The sequence below is a fragment of the Meleagris gallopavo genome, chromosome 1, assembly GCF_905368555.1.
Source record: "Meleagris gallopavo chromosome 1, MGAL_WU_HG_1.1, whole genome shotgun sequence".
Classification (NCBI taxonomy): domain Eukaryota; kingdom Metazoa; phylum Chordata; class Aves; order Galliformes; family Phasianidae; genus Meleagris; species Meleagris gallopavo.
In genome coordinates, this window is record NC_139404.1 from 129,663,980 (window position 1) to 129,682,676 (window position 18,697).

The window sequence follows — 18,697 nt, forward strand, 5'->3', positions numbered from 1 at the left end:
CATTGTTGTTTCACTCAGCCATGATTAAGCTCAACGGTCTGCATTTTTCATCACAAGTAAGCAATACAGTATAGGACATGAATTGGCCATCTGTACAGAAAATGAATTTACGACTGGCATTGTGCCAGCTGCTACGCTGCTTCACAGCTAGTCATTCAGTTGGTGAAGGGCAGATTTTGTCATGCATCCTGGTTTAAGTCTGGCAGCTTCTTTCATGTTTCCATGATTTTTACATAAGAAAAATCAATCAGCTTTTCTTTCCCTATCTCGAGTTTAGGCTCAGGTTGCACTAGAAGACACAGTTGTAACATCTTTTATCACAAAACACCTTATCTTTCATCCAGCTATCTTAGTTAATCATAACATAAACACGTGGGTTGGACCTACCTGTGAGAAATCCAAAGTACGTAATAACTGCCTGACACCTGTGACATCTACAGCAACAAATGTATGCTGATTTTAAGAATCCCCATGCCCACTACATGACATTTATCACAAGTATTCCTTTCTCATGCTTATTTTATGTCTTTGGCTGACTGACAGTAGGCATCATTATTTTCATATGTTGTCAAAAATATCTAACAGGTCAACTTGAATTATCCAGAAAGATTAAAAACAATAGTGAAGAATAAGTAGCTTGTGTTTTCAGTCTTTCTAAGCAACCTGAACCTGTGCATTGAATTTAAGCTCTTGCTCCGGTTTAAAAAACTAGTTGTTCCATCTTCCCTTTTAACTAATATGAGCTAAGCTCAGTTTGTTTCAAACAGTAACGAAGACATCAGTTTTGTCACCTTGTGGTGTGATGATTAGAAAAAGAGCAAGAGATGGTGACTCTGTAACCCATGCAGATAAATCTGCCTGCTGTGCTGTATTAGTGATGTCAGACTAGGCAATCCAAGTCAAGAATTCATCCATTTTTTAGTATTGCTATGTTTTTTGCTAGATGGGCATCTTCACTGCATGTTTCGTTCTTAATCATACCTTACTGCAAACAGACACTTGTAAGTAAGCAGGAGCACTAATAAGCTCATTTTAGGTGAATGTCTCAGCAGCTTTGCCAAGCTTTGAACCTTAGGTTCCAAAGCTGGCTTTTTTTTTTAGTACCACATCTCCCTTTCTATACTCAGCCAACACATAGTAATAACTAGTTTTCATTTGCTTTGCTGTTTCCTGGTCTACTTGTGACAAACAAAACTGTATCTTGTCGTCTTCAGGTGATGGTGCTAATGATGTCAGTATGATCCAAGTTGCAGATGTTGGTGTGGGGATCTCCGGTCAAGAAGGCATGCAGGTAACGTTGCTTGTTCACTGAAAAGCACGTGCAAAGAGTGAAATAGGCACTTCCCATATGCTAGCTTGACAAAGCTGCCTTTGGATAGCCAGCACAAATAAAGAAGAAGCTGCAAGTTGTGCTGAGTGCCAGTTGTGCTTCATAGGGATGGTTTCAGCTTGAGTTTGAGCTTGCATTTGTTCTCAGATCTGCGCTGAGCTTACATGTTAACTTCTCAGAAAGTTCATCTTATCAGATCCCTCTGAGCAATGTATGTTAAGAAATCGTTTTATAAATATTGGTTTCAAGGAGGGAGTAAAGCTCAGCAATGCATTAGTTAGACATGAAATAAGAGTCACCTTATTATGCTGTTATTCTCTCTTGCACTGCTTGGTTATACTCCTCCTGTGGAATAGCTGCACAAACCCATCCAGCTGAAGCAGTTTGTTTGCATAGTGTAGTGGTATCTTTTAGCCACTACGCCCACATATCTTTTCACTTAGCCTTATTCAGACAACAGAACAGTGAAGAAATAGAAAATTGTGGCCCTTTGCAGAACCACTGCTCCCTATAGCACCAAGTGTTGTTTTTTTTTCCCATTTCCTGCCACAGGGAATGGCACAGCAAAGGGACTTGCCCTGCAGTCTTTTGGATGTCTTCAGCCTGTTATTACTGCATTTGCTACTGTATAAGAGGCACTTATCCCGTCCCCAAAAGAGAGGAAGCCTATTTACCTACTGTATTATCTATCGCCTCTGTCTCCTAATGTCACTTGCTATGCTAGCACCAAAAATGGCAGTAAGGCACACAGAATGAGGAAGATACCTCATTTTCACAACCTAAGAGCTCTTCAGATAGAATGGGAATTGTTTTCGTCCTGAGGACCTGAGCAGATAAACATACTCCTTAACTTAGTTACCAGTAGGTGGTTCTGTGCCCCACGATGGAGCAAAGAAGTGGTGATCGTTTTTTTTTTTTATTCCAGGGAATTTCATGAGTACTGTGATTTAACTGGGTTAAAAACACAAACTTAAGAAATAAAAATCTAACTGAGCTTTGAACTTAGATGGCAAATTTGTGTGTTTTCCGGCATAAAATTATCTAGAAGCTAGGACTGTAGTTTAGAGAAAAGCCAGATGTTTCTCCAATCATACACCCTTCCAAAGGCATTGTCTCTTGGCCACTGTTAAAGACTGAATACCAAGGAATATGATGGAACCTGACCTAGTAGAGCTCTTATTTTCTCCTTTTAATCATCCATGAAGTTTAGTCAAAGTCATCTCCAGTGCAAGTGGATGTCCATCAGTGCTATTCAAAGAGAAAGATTTCAGGCTTCAAATTTCTTAAAAAATGCTTCTCCAGATTTGGCAGCAGCTGTAACTTAGGCAGGAAGAAGCTACCACAACAATATTCTGATACTTATTGTGCACATGGCATCTCAGCCATAGGCCCTCTGAATCTGACTGTGGTGGATGGAGAGGGCAGGAGAAGAGGAAGCCTTGAACTAAGCAAATACCAAGTATATTCATTGCTACATAACAGAGCCCCAAGAGCTTTGCATAGCTTCTGCACCATCACTTGGCAGGCAGTCCAGGAAACCCAGAGGAGAATGTGGAATCTTCTCCAAGCCCTTCAATTCAAAAAGGGTCTGCCCAGGCTCCTTGAGTCTTGTCAGCTCTTATCAGCTTATCAATTCTTAGAATCTTTGTATTAATTCAGATCCATTTTTTTCCTAATGTAGACATATGTAGCATGCATTTTTTAATTCCTCTCGCCATCGTGTTGATTTCAGCATTTCAGCTGAGCACTGACAATAAGAAGTCCTCAAATGCCCTCATTTCTTTTCTTTTTTTTTGTGTATTTAAGTCTGGAAGTTATTTGCTCATTAACCCATTAAACTGTCTGTGTTTTTCTAAATGAAAGTTCAGTAGAGTGGAAAATATTAGTAGATCTCTTCCTTTGCTCCAAGGTCCAAAGAATCATGCAATTTTTACTATAAACAGCTGTCAGAATCTTATGCATGCAGATACTCAAAAGGCTCTGAGGATTTGGATGTCTGAAACAGCAGTACATTCTGATTTATTTTCTTTCCAAATTCTATGGAAGTGTGTGGAGCATGAATCATTTTTTCCTTTAAAAAAACTGGAAGAAAAAATTAAAAAGTGAAAATTGAGACGATATTTTGAAGTGAAATAAACATGCAGATGCAGTTGGATAACACTGTCTTCCCATGTTCCTCATTCTAATCAAAATGGAATTTTAAAAAATTACACATTTCTCACAGTGTGTTGTGAAGTAATATCGTAGAAACAGAGCTGCAAAGAAGCTAACTGTTTTGCTTGAACATTGGGACAGGCTGAGATTGGGTAGAGGATAAGGAAGCAGATGTGGCACAGCTCTGTTCTCAAGTCGTGAAGAGCAACATATCTGCAAGACAAATCAGACTGATGCGTGTTGTAAGGTTGTGACAATTGTATCTCAGTGCCTGAGAAATCCCAGGATGGATGGGTCAACATTTGAAAATTGTCCCAGTGCTTATATAAATCTGTTGCTTAAATTACATTGCATTCCATAGTGTTTCAGAGTTTATTTGAATAGCTTCTAAAAGCACACTTATTTGGGAAAAATGATTCCTTCTGATGGTTTACCAAAAAAAAAGGAAGAGGGAAGAATTAAAAGGAAAGATGTCTCATTCGAAAACATGGCCAAATTACTCTAGAGAGTATGAGGAAGACTTGATCCTCTGGAGATTTTCACCTTTCCTCATGCTTTTGCTGAAAAGGTAGCTGATATCAAAATTAAAAAATAAAAATGAAATGTAAGATAGTATTACATGAAATCTTAATGTGATCCTAGGATATGGAAGATCATGAAATGTCTGTGATAACCATCACTTACAGGATGGTGTCATCTAGATGTACAGTGCCTTGAATTTTAGTCATTCAGAAATAGAGAGAAAGTGCATCCACTTGACTCATGTTGTCAATTTGATTTGGCAGTCTGCACAACCCCAGGGGAGTCTCATCTAACATGATTATTCATAGAGAGTTTTAGCACATGATTTAAAAAATCCCTCAAAATACAGATGTCTCAGGACTGCTGAGTGAGCTTTATAAGCCAGGATTGCAAATGTTCTTTGAAACCAGTATTTTTATTGTTTTGTCTTTTGAAGTCCCGTAATTCTGATGCAAGCTCTTAATTGTGCTTTTCTGTTTCATTCACTGGCAGTTCATTTTGCCCCACATATAACCCTTTGGTTTTACAGAGAAAGACATTACAGCAACTGAGATGTTCACACACGTGTTACTCTGAGCCCTCAGGCTCATGCAACTACTTGCCAGCCATTCTCCCACCTCTTGCTTTCCTTCTGCTTGTCACAACCTGGAATGTAGACCATCATCTCCACTGGGCAAGGATCAGGTCTTCTGGCATGTTCTGCAAAGCCACCGGGTTTTCTTATGTGAATCCCAAGGCTGCATTTCCTGTGCGCTGTAATGAGTTTGATTCCTCATCACCACAACTTCCAGTGACTTTATAAGCTGAGAAAATGACTAGATTCACTGTTGGGGTTGAAAGTGACATCTTACAGTAATGGTTTCAACTTTTCTCTCATTACAGGCGGTGATGGCAAGCGACTTCGCAATCCCAAGGTTCCGACATTTAGAGAAGCTCTTGCTTGTTCATGGTCACTGGTGTTATTCCCGACTTGCCAACATGGTGCTGTATTTCTTCTACAAAAATGCAGTAAGTGTTTAACTTGGCAGTTTTGTAGCAACATACGTTTCCAGGGTTTATTCTGTGCTAAGTGAGCATTAGGTCAGCCTTCAAACAGCTTATAAATAAGCTGCAAAAAAACTTGCAGAGTTGAAAGACAGCTGGCTGCCATTTGCAAAAATACAGGACTCACTCCATAACAGCTACAGTGTGCTGCTGAATGTGCAAATTAGGTAACAGAAATAACAAGCACTGCTTAAGAAAAGTTTCATTTATAGAGCAGTTTCACAGAATTTAGCTGGCTAGACACGGCAGTCTTTAACGCCAAGGTCATCCAGCATTGCTCCAAAGTAGCACTTGGGTGTGTTTTCTCTTCCTGACTCCATCTTGTAGTTGCTTGTGAATCACTGTACAATTTCCCTGGTGACTTGAGATAATTCAAGACCTCTGTGTGTCTCAGATGCCAAGATCTGGAAGATTTTTCATTGATCTATCTTATTCCCAGCTAACTGAAAGAATTCATTAGAAAGGAAGCACACCGTGGTGAAGAACAGACTAAGGGTCTGTGTTTCCTCCCTGGTGTATGAACAGAGTTAGTCCAGTCCTGGGCACTGAGCCATAGCAGCTCGACTGCCTGGCTCTAACAAAGTGTCTTTGCATTGATCTCAGAGTACAAAGGTGATTGATTGAAAACTGCCTAACAAGACAAGCAAGAATTCCATCAGCTGTGTGGGAGTGGCTGGCTGGCACATTAATCTCCTCACTTTCAACACCTACAAATCACCCTGGGAGTTAGGGATATGAAGAAGTGGGAAAAAGAGGAGAGCCAGAGCTCTCAGACCTCTGCTTACTCCAGAGGATAATATGTGAACCATGAGTGGGAGAATGGATTTCATCCTCACTATCCAAATGTTACTAAGAAAAAATGTAGCTCTCCATTTCATAAAAGTTGCATTCCAAATTCCACTCAGTCTCAATTTTTCAATCAGTGGTAAGTTTTTATGTAAATTCCTCTTTGTCTGGCTAATCTCTGTCTGATCTCAACCTGAAGATAGTCATCTTCTCAGGAAAAGATCATTATGTGCTGAAAATTGTAAATATTCTTGGAATATATAGGAGAACTAAAGCATTAATAAACCAGCTTTGTGCTAACATGAGCATGATAAAATGCTGTCCGTGGTCTGATCAGAAACTACATGCAAAAAAAAAACAGAAGGGGCTTGGAAAGTCTGAATTGCTGCCCGAGCCTGGAATAGCAAGTAGATTTAAATCATGTTGCAGTGAGTGGAGGTTCACCTGTTGAAACACAACAGTGAAATATGTGCTGGTTTTCAAATGTGTGAGTACTACAGCTTGGTCCTGGATGATGCCAAACATCTGCACTCCAGCCCCAGTGCTGAACATTTCCAAGATACCATTTGTCTTGACAGTATCAAACCTCCCACTTCCAGAAAGTGTATTTCAGAGCAATCTCATATTAAAATTAGAAAATAATAATAATAATAATAATAATAATACACATAAGACATTGCAGCAATCAGCAGTCAGAGATGTTGTTTATATATCTACATTTTTGTTCAGCCCTTGTAAAATCTTCCATTTCCTTTGGTACAACTCCCCTTGATTACAAGTATTATTTCTCATGCCATTTTTAGTAAGACATTTTCAAAAGCTGCTGCCTCAGGGTTAGCATATAACTGAAGAATATCCCTTTGTGTTGGCTCTGCCTTGGCAGCCTTCAGAGTTTTCTGAGCAATTCTTGTTTCTGCTGTCTCTAAACTGTAGTGGGATATCCAGCATACAGACATGAATATGTCTGACACTGTGCCTGCCCTTAAGGGAAGATTATTCAAAAATGAAAGATAGGAGCACCTGATCCTTCTGCTAGGAGAAAATTCTGGATGATTCTCAGTGGAGAGAAAGAAATCTACACTGCAAATGTTCTGCAAGGTTTCTTCTCACTCAACTGTTATTTTTCCCAGTTGCATGTATTGTGAAACTTTCCATTTTCTCGTAGAACCTAACTCAAAGTTTAAATTCCAAATTGCTGCAAAAGCCATTTGGAAACTCAGATGACTTATCCAAGAAGATGTTTGGCTTGGAAGAGAGAATAAAAATACAAATAAAATATAAACTAAAACATAGCATGACTGGAATAACCAAGCATGATACAAATGGACTTTATATAAACAAATTTCTACTGCACAAGCATGCATTGCTTGTTCTCCTTAATGCATTACCTCTGCAAGAGAGCACTGGACATTTTCTGACATACATTATATTCACTGAAGTCTTCCACTTGGGGCCAAATTCCTCAGAGACTTATCTGAGAGAAAAAAAAAAAAAAAAAAAGAAGCCCTTCTCGTCGAAAATCTAACTCAATTTTTATATTGAAAACTCATTAAATTTAATTTGTTTTGACTGTTTTTCAGGTAGGTAATGCACACAAATGAGGAAATGCTGTGTTTTAAATCAAACACTTGTTTAATCCAAAATAAAATTTGAGAGGGGAGAAATTGATTCACTAGTTACTGAAGTGCCACTTATTTGTACAGCTTTCTTTAACAGCACTGCTGAGACCCAAACTAGAGATAGCATGAAAAAACTCAACTGAGTGTATTTTCATCAGACTCCCCATTTTTGTCAAAGCCAAACCATTTCCAGGATGGGAATTTAGCAAGGCTCTGTAGAGGAAAATTTCTTAGGTCCAGGGTTAGCTGGATTATGTTTATTTCAAGCAAGCAAGAGAAAAGTCTCTAAATCCATGTATTTATTGCAATTCCATTTTGTGAAAAGACTCAGGAAGTTTTGTTGCCTTTTGGATGTGGAACGGAAGAAAATTTCAAAGTCTCTTCAATTGTGAATGAAATTGCCATCTTCCAGCCAACTGATCAAAAGCTCTGTTAACACAGTCCTGTTTTAGGCAAAAGAAGACGTTTTTCCTGAAATATATGATCTAGAGCTGATCCTTAAGATTATGCTACTGCTTAACTTCTAGAAGATTAGTTTATGGTGTGGGCTCACAGATTGTGAGACATGTTGCTACTGATATACGAACTACTACAGTGTAGTATGCACATGTTGCCTGAACATGTACATACTGTATATCTCTCTGTGTACACATCTATATACATTTATGTATATTAGGATTAAGCCTCGTATTTTCTGGCAGTTTCCCTGTACAAGACATCCTTATTCTCCTTGCAGTGGTTTTCACTGCCTAAGAAGACTGTGGGTATTTTTCTTACACATTTGAATTTCAGATAGAATAAATTATTATTTTCCTCTAAATACATGAAGATAAAGAAGGGTTAACATACTCCAGTTAGTTGAAAGCGTTGGAGAGCAAAATATAAAAAGAAGAGAAAATGAGAGGTCATGTCATTTCCCTTCTTCATGGTTAAAATGAGGAAAACCCCTGAAGGACAGTTACCAAGATTGCCTTCTCTGTAGTGCTAATCACTTTACAAAGAGTAATTAAAATTGGAATTTTAGGAGGACCAAGCCTTGGAATTTATTTCCTTCCCTAGGAAGCTGTGCACCTGTTTCTAGACCTCAAACCTCCCTTCACAGGTGAGATCAGCACCTCTCCTGAGCCCTAAAATCCTTAGGATTTTTCACGTTGCAGGGATTGTAGAAGAAGTAGGTAGAACCAAGCTACATGAACAGTCTCATTGGTGTATATGCAAACAATTCCTTCATTCAAATGAAGAGTAAGTAAGGCAGAGGAGTCTTCACTGCGCTGCTCATCTGCTGAATTTCAAAGCACAAAGATCAGAACAGTTAAGAACTACTTTGTTAGACCCTGTTTTTTCATCTGTCTTGCTTCTGGAAGTCTCATATTGGTCTTGGAAAAACTCTGCATTTACCCTTTGAAGACTAGCTGAGCCTTCTAAACCAGAAGAAGGTGTTATCATGGAAATGCTTATTCTTATGACAGCAATGTAAGTGCTGTGTGATCAGTACTCAAATACCTATAGGTCAACTGCAGTTGGAAGAGCTTTTTATGGTTAACTAAGTTGCATTTCAGAATTTCACTTGAACTGAAAATTCAAGTCCTGACTCATAAGATCTTGAGAGTACAGCAGCACAAAGACTTCCAGGTTTGCCAAACTGTAACTTAGTTAAGTGGTACAGGCATGAGGAACAATGAATTCAAGTCTATGTTTCACTAGAAAACTCACGTGTTTAGGGTACATGGATAAGTCCTTGCAGAACTGGAATGAGAACAATTTCAGAATGGGATGATGATGCTTTCTCTCCTCTCAAATTTATGGCATTGCTGGTTCTCTTTCAGATGTTTGTGGCCCTTGTTTTCTGGTACCAGTTCTACTGTGGGTTCTCCGGCTCATCCATGATTGACCAGTGGTATCTCATCTTCTTTAATTTGCTTTTCTCTTCTCTTCCACAACTGATTACTGGTGTGCTGGATAAGGATGTGCCAGCTGAAGTGTTACTATCTGTACCTCAGCTTTATAAAAGCGGACAGAATATGGAGGTAAAAGCTTCTGCTTTTTGTAATTTTTTTTTTCTTAGATGCCTTCAATTTCAACTGGAAAGCAACCTGGCTCCAAGTGGGCACATGGCTGATAAAAAGATCTGGATAGTCATTGTTACTATTGCTTGCTATTGCTCAACTGAGTTAAAGTATCTAGATGGCAAAAGTACATCTAAAACATCATCATCAACAAAAAAGACCAGCTATGTTTTGAAATGTTTATCAGGTGGGAAGATGGGCACTTAAAATCAGCCTGAGCTGAACACTTCCCTCATGATCTATACTCACAAATAGCTACTGAAGTAGATTTTTTGTAGCACCTCACCATACTTAGTCACAACTTCAAGCCCAAGCCCTTCACAGACAAAAGATAAAGATGGTTTTAAGAGTAAGCACAGAGGTTGATAGACTCTTAGGGAAGCCATCATCAGCAGACAACAGATTCAGAAAGCTTTGTTGAAAGCACCTTGTTCCTATCTGCTTAAGTTGTACAAAGAAGACAGAAGGAATTGCAGGAGGGACTGAAACCAAATTTCCAATAATTACAGCTACAGTGTGGGAAAATCTTTCTGCTTGGCAAAACTATTCCCATCCAGTTGTTGCTTTCAAGGAAGAAGCCTTCTTTAAAAGTATTGACACTCTGCTCTCTGAGGGAGGCAGTGACCATTTTGCCTCTCAGTGTCCTTGTTGACACACTGCTAGACACTGTGCTGGAAAGTTGAAACAATTTTAGCACTTTATTGCAAATTCTCTTTTTCACCCAGCTCCAATTTTCCATTTTTTTTTTACATTTCTTTGAAATCTAATCACAGTTTAAGCTTGTTGGGTAGTTGTGTCTGCCTGTCTTCAGCTGGCAAACTGGGGAGAGAAGTCTTCAGTGCACAGTACAATTATTTCCCATCAGCAAGCACAGGGACTATTCTAAGTTTGTTTGAAATTTGATGAATGTTTTCTCTGAATACCTAAAAAGGAATTTAAAAACCTGGCAAAAATCCTGCTTCAAGTAGGATCAGTTTCAGAAAAGTAGCTGATGTATGCTTGTAGAATTTCAAAATAATTGAGGTTGGAAAGATCACTGGAAATCATCTTGTCCAGCCTCCTGCTCCACACTAGCCTAATTTCAATGCTACTTGAGGTTGCTCAGAACTTTATCTAGTCCAATTTTGCATATTTCCAAGAACGGAAATTCCACAGTTGCACTGAGCCACCTGTTCCAGTCCTTATTCACATGTTTCTTCAGTGGACACAAGGACACCATAATTCTTTCTAAGCATCTTTCAGTTTTTGCTTTTAGGCTGCTGTGATATTCTTCAAAGGGGAAGATCTGAGACAGAGTCTGTATCCTCAAATAAATAAATACATATTTTTCCATTTATAAATTATTTTTCCTTATACCTCAGTCTTTTTTACGATCATTCATACCACCGCAATCAAAATGTTAAATATTGTTTTTGCAAGCAATTTTGTACCCACACACAGATAATATATATATATTCGTATGTGTTGTATGTGTATTTGTAACATAGCATACATTCCTACATGAATTTTCATTAAAGTTCATTGTTGTGGATCTTCCTTTCTAAGCATCTATGCATTCTTTCTTTTTTCTCTCTTGCAAATATACATTCCGTGTTTGGGTGCACATGCTGCACATGATTTAAAACCCATTTACTCACATGCCTTCACCTCAGAGAGCACCTGAAATCACTGGTATAACTGTTGTGCCTAAATTTGGGCACCTTCATAAACGTCTGCTGGTCTGTGTATTGGAAGTGTCAGATTCAGATTACACTCTCTGGTAGCAAACAAAAATGAAGAAGATTCTCCTCCCAGAAAGGAATGACTTGCAGATAGACTTCATAATTCATCCCCAAGGGTGATCACCAAAGTGTTGGAGACAGTGGCAGAAGCCACTCGAAAATACTTAGCCCAGAAAATAGCATCTCTGATTTCCTTTTCTTTTTTTTTGTGCTACAGGAGTATCAACCACACATGTTTTGGATGAACATGATTGATGCTATGTATCAAAGCCTTGTTTGCTTCTTCATCCCTTATTTTGTAAGTGTTCGGTTTAAGACATTCTATTTCAGGCATTTTGAGGAGAACTGGTAACAGTTTGGGCTAAGTTCTGTCTCCTTCTTTACAGACTTACTATGATTCGGAGGTGGATATTTTCTCCTGGGGAACTCCCATCACCACAACAGCGCTTTTCACCATCATACTACATTTGGCTATTGAAACCAAAACTTGGGTAAGGTACCCACAGTCTCCACAGAAACTTGCTGGCATTTCTTTCTTAATGCAATTTTACAAAAACACAAGATGTTCATTTCGTTCACCCAGCACATTCTATTTTTATCAAGTGTTTTAAGCAAACATGAAAAAGGTTTTGAACTGTGACTTGTGCACAGCATTTAGTGTTTTGTATCAAATAAGAATCTTCCAAAATGCAAGGCTCTAAATTCTTTGCCATATATGGATTTAGCTTCAGAAATTAAAAGCAGTTAGTTCAGAATCGTTTTCTCAGAAAGGAAAGAATCATTGCTCTTTTGTTGTTTCTTTCGTTGTTCTAGACATTCCTCCACTGGTCATCTTGCATCTTCAGTATCCTTTTATTTTTCTTTGTGGCTCTGGTTTACAATGCTTCCTGCCCAGTATGCCATCCTCCATCCAATCCCTACTGGACTATGGAAAGGCTGATGGGAGACCCGATATTCTACTTCACTTGCATTATATCACCAGTAGTTGCATTGCTGCCCAGGTATGGTATCGTTTCTCATATGTGAAAGCATTTCATACATATGATTACGACGGCAAGAAGTATATCCTCTCGTTGTCTTATCAACCAAGACAACATTTTTCAGTGGGTCATTATATCAAGTCAGGTTGTTTAACTTTTTCTGTGCTCCTGACCACAGGAAGAGACCACAGCTCCTGGCTGTACACCACAGGAGGGGAATAATTGTAAACAGTTTGCTCCTGTAGACTGGTGTAGATTGAAGCTCCTGGCCATGCAGAGATTTTCTATCCTGTGAAGTTTTTCATGATTCTTCCAGATTCAACCTGTCTTGATGTACAATACAGAAATTCTGATAGTTCAGAATTCTGAACTATCATAGCATAGAATCATAGAATGGCTTGAGTTGGAAGGGACCCCAAGAATCATCGAGCTCCAGTCCCCTGCCAAATGCAGGTCCACCAACCTCCAGATCTGGTACTAGAGCAGATTGCACCCATGTTGTGGACTCACTTGCCTGCTTATGGATGTAAGAAGCCTTCCCTACCAACTGATCTACCCTTTGCCTTTGAGTCCACATCAGGAAAGATGAAAGACCATATGCCATCACAAAGTGGATCACTGGCTAAAAGCCATTTTTATTACACCGCTTGTTATTATTCACATATTAGCACAGCAGTCAGAAGTTTTCATCAGTAGTCTTTCTTGTGTCAAACATAAGAAGAGCACATAAATCTCTTATTTTCCTGTGTTTTACATTTTTTTATATATTCTCATGATAATAACTTGAGTACCTTCTCTCTTTCAGTTCCTTTCATATGCACGTTCTCTTCTTGCAGATTTCTGTACAGAACCCTTCAGGGAACACTATTCCCAACGCAGCTTCAGCTTGGACGCCAGCTGAGTAAACTATCTCCAGAGATTCGCACCCAGTTTCTGACCAAGTTGAATGTCAAAAAAGGACCAATGCATCAGACACAATCCTTTGCAAACAGCTTCTCACCAAACCTTGTCTCAAATGCCAGTGACAGTTTTAAGCCTTACAACCAAAACACGCCTTCACCAGCATCTCCAACAAATGAGTCACTTTTCCAAGAGCGCAAAAAGGCAGAACGTGCAACAGATCTGATTGTGTCTGCCTCTCCTCAGTGTGCTCTGTTTTATGAGGAAAGCAGTCTCCCCTCATCAGCACATAGCCAGGAAAGGTCTGTGGGATTTCATGAAGTTACTCACAGCACTTCAGAGATGGAGTTGTCTCCCTTGGGAACAACTTTCCCATGGAGCTCGGCAGTCGACCAAACAGACTTCAGTTTGTTGAAGTGGATCACATCAACTCCACTGTTCAGCCGCTTTGGAACTGTTTTACAGGTGTCATCAAGTAGTTTACAGAATGAAACACAAGACGGTATGTGTGTGCTTGGCTCTTCCTTGCAGGAGGACTTCAAAGACTTAAAAGAACAGAGCTCAAATAACTTCCAGGACAAAATGAAAGGGACCCCAGCTGACCAGTGGAAAAGTGACAATTCTGAGTCCACCTTTTTATGACATGGGCCTTAAATATATTTATATATTTTCTATTTGCACACATTTATAGTGAGATTACTCTATTTGTTTCCAAAAATGAAACAGAAAATCAAAGGTACAGAGTGATTATTTAAGAATGTTTAAATACAGTATATTGAAATAAGAGCTTTAAATATAAAAAGAAACACTTGAATGTTCCATTTATATGGTTTTTTATTTTTTCATCTCATTTTGTAAGGAAATGCCGTCTCTTTATTTTTCAGATGCTTCTCTTTTATTCTGACACATACTATAAAAGTAAAGGACCCATCTAACATATCCAAAAGGATTAGATTCAGCACCAATCATTGATATCATTATAGGCCATTCAGTAATCAAAGATGCAAAACCATGATAACAGGACACTGCATCCCATCCGTTGTCTGCTTGCCGCCGGGTTTTGTCATAGGGGCAAAACATTTGGCAAGACTGTGGAATTATGACACATGTCTCTGTAAATGTTAACAGTATCTCACCACCGCATGAATAATACTGGTATTTTATAAGTGACACCATATTTTGATATTGCAGCCATAGCATTTTTATGTGTCATGATAAAACAATAAATAAACGACCATCCATATTGTAAAGTGACGTCTCAGTCTGGTGTTAATACTAACTCAGCCCCTCACTTGCAGTACCTGGCATTTGGTTGGTTGTGACCTTGTATCTGGCTGTTCAACTTCTGGTAGTTCCATTTGCATTGGAACTATTGGGTGGCAAAGAGGCGGTGCCTGCCACAGAGCTTAACACGGAAGGATCTGTTGTGTTGGGACCCTGCACCGGAGGGGCTGCTTTGGCTGCAGGAGTCAGTCCTGCTCGCTAATGGGCAGCCCGGGAGGAAGGTTTTGTTTGCTGCTGGTCCAGCCACCAATCAAGCCCTTGGTGATCAGACATGGCAAGGTGCCTGAGCCTGGTCTAAGACAGATAGCTCCAGTATCAAAAGCAGGGAGCTGCACTGCTTTTGAGATTGTGCCTGAGCAGACTTCATGTGTCGGAAGCGCTATCGGTGTATTGGCCTCTTCCCCAAAGACAGAATTGATAATGAGAGAGTGGGAAGTGCCTCTTGAAAGGAATACACAAAAGCAATCTAAGAGTCATCAGCCTGTAAATATGTTACCCTGATCAAATGTGACACATCAACATGTAGCTAAACTACGTTTTGGAACTGGAATTAATTAGGGATAGAGTAGATATGCTGAGGGACTCACAGGGTTGCCACTGCCTTCTGTGAAGAGTTATAAGCACGTGGCTTTTCTAAGTTCAAGCTGTGAGCTCAGTGAAGGTGGGCAGGCATAAGCACTGGTGCCAGCATACAACCTTGCTCTTCCATGCACTGCCAGCAGGGCAGGAATGTGCTGCCCTCAAAGCTCTTTTTGATCTTTGTTGTCTAGGAAGGGGAACTGCTCAGCTCAGCTCAGGTGGGGAAACCTTTTGCACTGTCTCAGCGGGGTGAGAGGATTCCTCATGCAAACACCTCTGCTTGCTCTGCCAGCCTTCTGCATCTTGATGGTGCACGTGCTGGGACAACAGTACAGGTAATGTTTTGCAAGGTTAGTTAGCTGTATTTAACACAAAACTATGCAGCAATTGCCATTCTAAATTATTCACCTACGTAGAGCTGCACTGTCTTTTAATGTCAGAGGGGAAATGTGTCAGTTTTGCTATCTGGTGAGAAACATTCCCTTGCCTGTAAGATGGGGCCTCACAGAACAGCAGGGTGCGGGCTGTCAGGTAGGTAGCCAGGCATTAAATGCACCCTGCAGTCACAAGTGTCCTGGGCTGATAGCAGCAGTGTGCCATGTGTGTCACACGTGTGCCTGTCACTCTGCCTTGTAGAGCTTGCAGGCTAAATAAAACAGAGCATGATCCATCACAGCATGCAGGAGACAGGGATGGAGGCTGAACCTTGGGATTATTATTTGAGCAGGCTGTGCTCTCTGCGGCCTCCCACAGCTAGTTGGAAGTTCCAGCTGTATTTTGAGGGCTCAGCTACTATTCCTGCCCCAGACGTGGCAGTACCTTGTGAACCTGAGGCAAACCTTACAGATAGCAAATTGTAGCTGCTCCAGGACAGAGTATGCAGGCACAAACCGCTTCATTGATTTACCTCTACCTCATGGCCTGGTGCAGGCAACAGAAAGGGCTGGAGTATCACTGGGCACCTTACTAGAAGATACTCTCATAGAAAGGAATGTAATTCTTTGCTAGCAATGCCTTGTGACAGATAAAATCATAGAATTATAGGCTCATAAGGTTGGAAAAGACCTCTCACATCATCTAATCCAACCTGCAGCTACCCCCACCCATGAGGAGCTACGAGATATGGTTTAGTGGCTTGTCGTAGCAAGGGTAATGGGAGGACAGTTGGACTAGATGATCTTGCAGGTCCTTTCCAACCTTATGATTCTATGATTCTATGATTTTATGCTCACTGCCCACGTCCCTCAGTGCCACACCCACACGGTTCTTGAACACCTCCAGGGATGGTGACTCCACCACCTCCCTGGGAAGCCTCTGCCACTGCCTCACTGCACTTTCTGAGAAGAAATTGTTCCTAATATCCAACCTGAACGTCCCCTGAAAGGCTTGCTCTGGGGCTGAGAGGTGCTCATGCAGTGCCACATGGTTGTGTTAGTGCTGCACTGAGTGTGTGTATGGTATACCTGTGTCAGGTGTGCAGGGAAGCTCAACATTCCTGTAGATCAAGGTCCGCCACTGCAGCTTTTGGTTTCTGCAATTTGATTTACCTCAGATGGGAGTCAGATCTCAATAAGTACTGTGTTCTGTTGCAAGAAAAACCCATGCTTAGAGATATACTAGGGACATGTTTTGAAATGCATGCAAATGAAATGTAAAAGCTTTGTGTTAAAGGATAAAAAAAAATCTTGTTATGGCAGCGATGGTGCAAACATCTCTGAGTTTAATCTGAAATAAACCAAATAATCCCGCTGACCTCAGTGGCGCAGTGAACTCAGATAGGGACACCCATAACATCAAGGTCTCCACGTGCCAGAAGTATGCAGCGAGATCCCTGGGGGCACAGAACTTGGTCAGTACAAAGTCAGTAAGAGACCTCCGTTTTCTTTGGGGAGATAAATTCTAAAATAATACAAATGGAATTTCAACCACAGAGAGGAGGATAAAAAATTAAAAGGGGAAAAAAACAACAACACAGATTTCACATTTGGAAAGAAAATATTAAGCAAACTCATTCTTCTCCTTTCCCATCAAGTTCTCTCTTCAGCTGCCAGAAGACAAACATATCAAAGCACATTACTTGCTGGGCTTTAGGGCTTGTCAACAACTTGGAGCTGCTATTATTAATATTTGAAACATTTTAGCTAAGCAAACACCAATAGCTTCTCGAAGCTATGTACATTGATTTTAATCAAGTAGAAATAAACTTCTCAAGTTAGTCCTGTTGGCGCAGTTGAACCGTGGTTGTGTCTTACAAAAGAAAACTTGATGCTCTCAAAGCATGCAACTGTTTTCATGCACGGTTCCACGAGCCCTTAAAATACCCATTTTCAGTCTGTGAGCAGCATGGCTTCAAATAATGACTTCACTGAGCCCTGCAAGCAGTGCTACATCTGCCAGCCTTTGCTTGATGAAGAAGTCCACATTGAAATTAATGACCCAGAAGAACAGAGCTATGAATTAAGCATAGCAATGTTCCGTCTTCCTTGCTTTTATTTATGGGAACTAACTTCTTTGTGATTTATCCATTTTATAAATTTCTCTTGGATGCGTAGAGGCCTTCTATCAAGTTAGCACTCTAAGCTCAGAAATAACTTCTCCCACACACGCTGCTGCAGTGAAACTGGGCATATAAATGTCAAAACAGAAAGCAAACACTTGGTGTTTTCACACAGTGTTCCAGCCATATACCATTGCCCCACACCCAGGGCAGCCACACGCCTCTTTGCTGTTCTCAGCATTCCATGTAGAGCTGTGGCCATACCCCTAATCCCAGTGTCACACTGGGCTCCACCCTAGGCTTTCACAGCCCAAGTATAACGGGCCAATCATCCGATCCACACACAGGCAGATATGGGGGATTTGGGGAGCTTTATCCACTAAAGGTGCTGCATGAAAGGGCTTCGCACTAATACCAGCTGCAGTGCTGCTGATATATTAAGCTTAAAATAAACTACATCAGAATTGTACTGGGTTGAATCATCTGGCAGTTGCAATTCCTGCCCTAATCCCGACATTTACATCAAAACCTGAACTAGAAATAGGGATAACTTCACATTTTTGAGTTCTTGATCCAAGCTGCTTAGTGCCTCAGGCATTGTTCAGTCTCACAGTAAACTCAGACATGTACTTCTGTAACTGAATGCACGTGGGAGCTCAGGACACCCATGCCAGTACAACAGCCCATGCTCTGCAGTGTGTGCCAAAGGCACTGCAGAAGCTACTAGAGATGGGATTGTGCAGATGTAACACAGCAGTAAAGAGAATTATGGATGGATTCAGTAGCCTCAAAGCAGACAAGACAATGAAGGGAATCTCAGCACTCAGCTTGGTCATCCTGATAACTGTGATATGTATGGGACAGGCACAGAAATAGTTCCCAAGTGAACTGGGAGCACTCGGAGAGACTGGAAAAGGCATCAGTGAAAAGCTAGCACTAGGCAATATAAGCTACCAAGTGCCTAATTCTGCTTGTGCTTGCTCAACTCATTTTCCAAAAGCAGTAAGTTTTATGGGCTCTTGCTAATTCACGGGCCATTTTATGTGTACGACTGTATCTAACCAACCCTGTCTTCCTGCTGCAAAGAAACAGCTCTTCCCTACTTTCCTCCCCAAAACACATACACAGAATCACACAGAATGGCCCAGGCTGGAAGGGACCTCAAAGATCATCAAACTCCAATTCCCCCACCACAGGCAGAGCCACCAACCTCCA

General features: G+C 40.5%; 1 protein-coding gene across 1 annotated transcript in view; it reads left to right on the forward strand.

The window, feature by feature from the left end:
* ATP10A (ATPase phospholipid transporting 10A (putative)) overlaps positions 1-14,372 on the forward strand; it is a 109,645-nt gene extending 95,273 nt beyond the window's left edge. The window contains exons 15-21 of the mRNA XM_003203146.5: positions 1,215-1,291; positions 4,889-5,014; positions 9,282-9,482; positions 11,460-11,540; positions 11,629-11,733; positions 12,056-12,243; positions 13,059-14,372. Of these exons, the coding sequence (XP_003203194.1) occupies positions 1,215-1,291; positions 4,889-5,014; positions 9,282-9,482; positions 11,460-11,540; positions 11,629-11,733; positions 12,056-12,243; positions 13,059-13,764 (1,484 nt within the window). The 3' untranslated portion in view covers positions 13,765-14,372. The remainder of the gene's footprint in view (positions 1-1,214; positions 1,292-4,888; positions 5,015-9,281; positions 9,483-11,459; positions 11,541-11,628; positions 11,734-12,055; positions 12,244-13,058) is intronic.
* Positions 14,373-18,697: the final 4,325 nt, after the last annotated feature.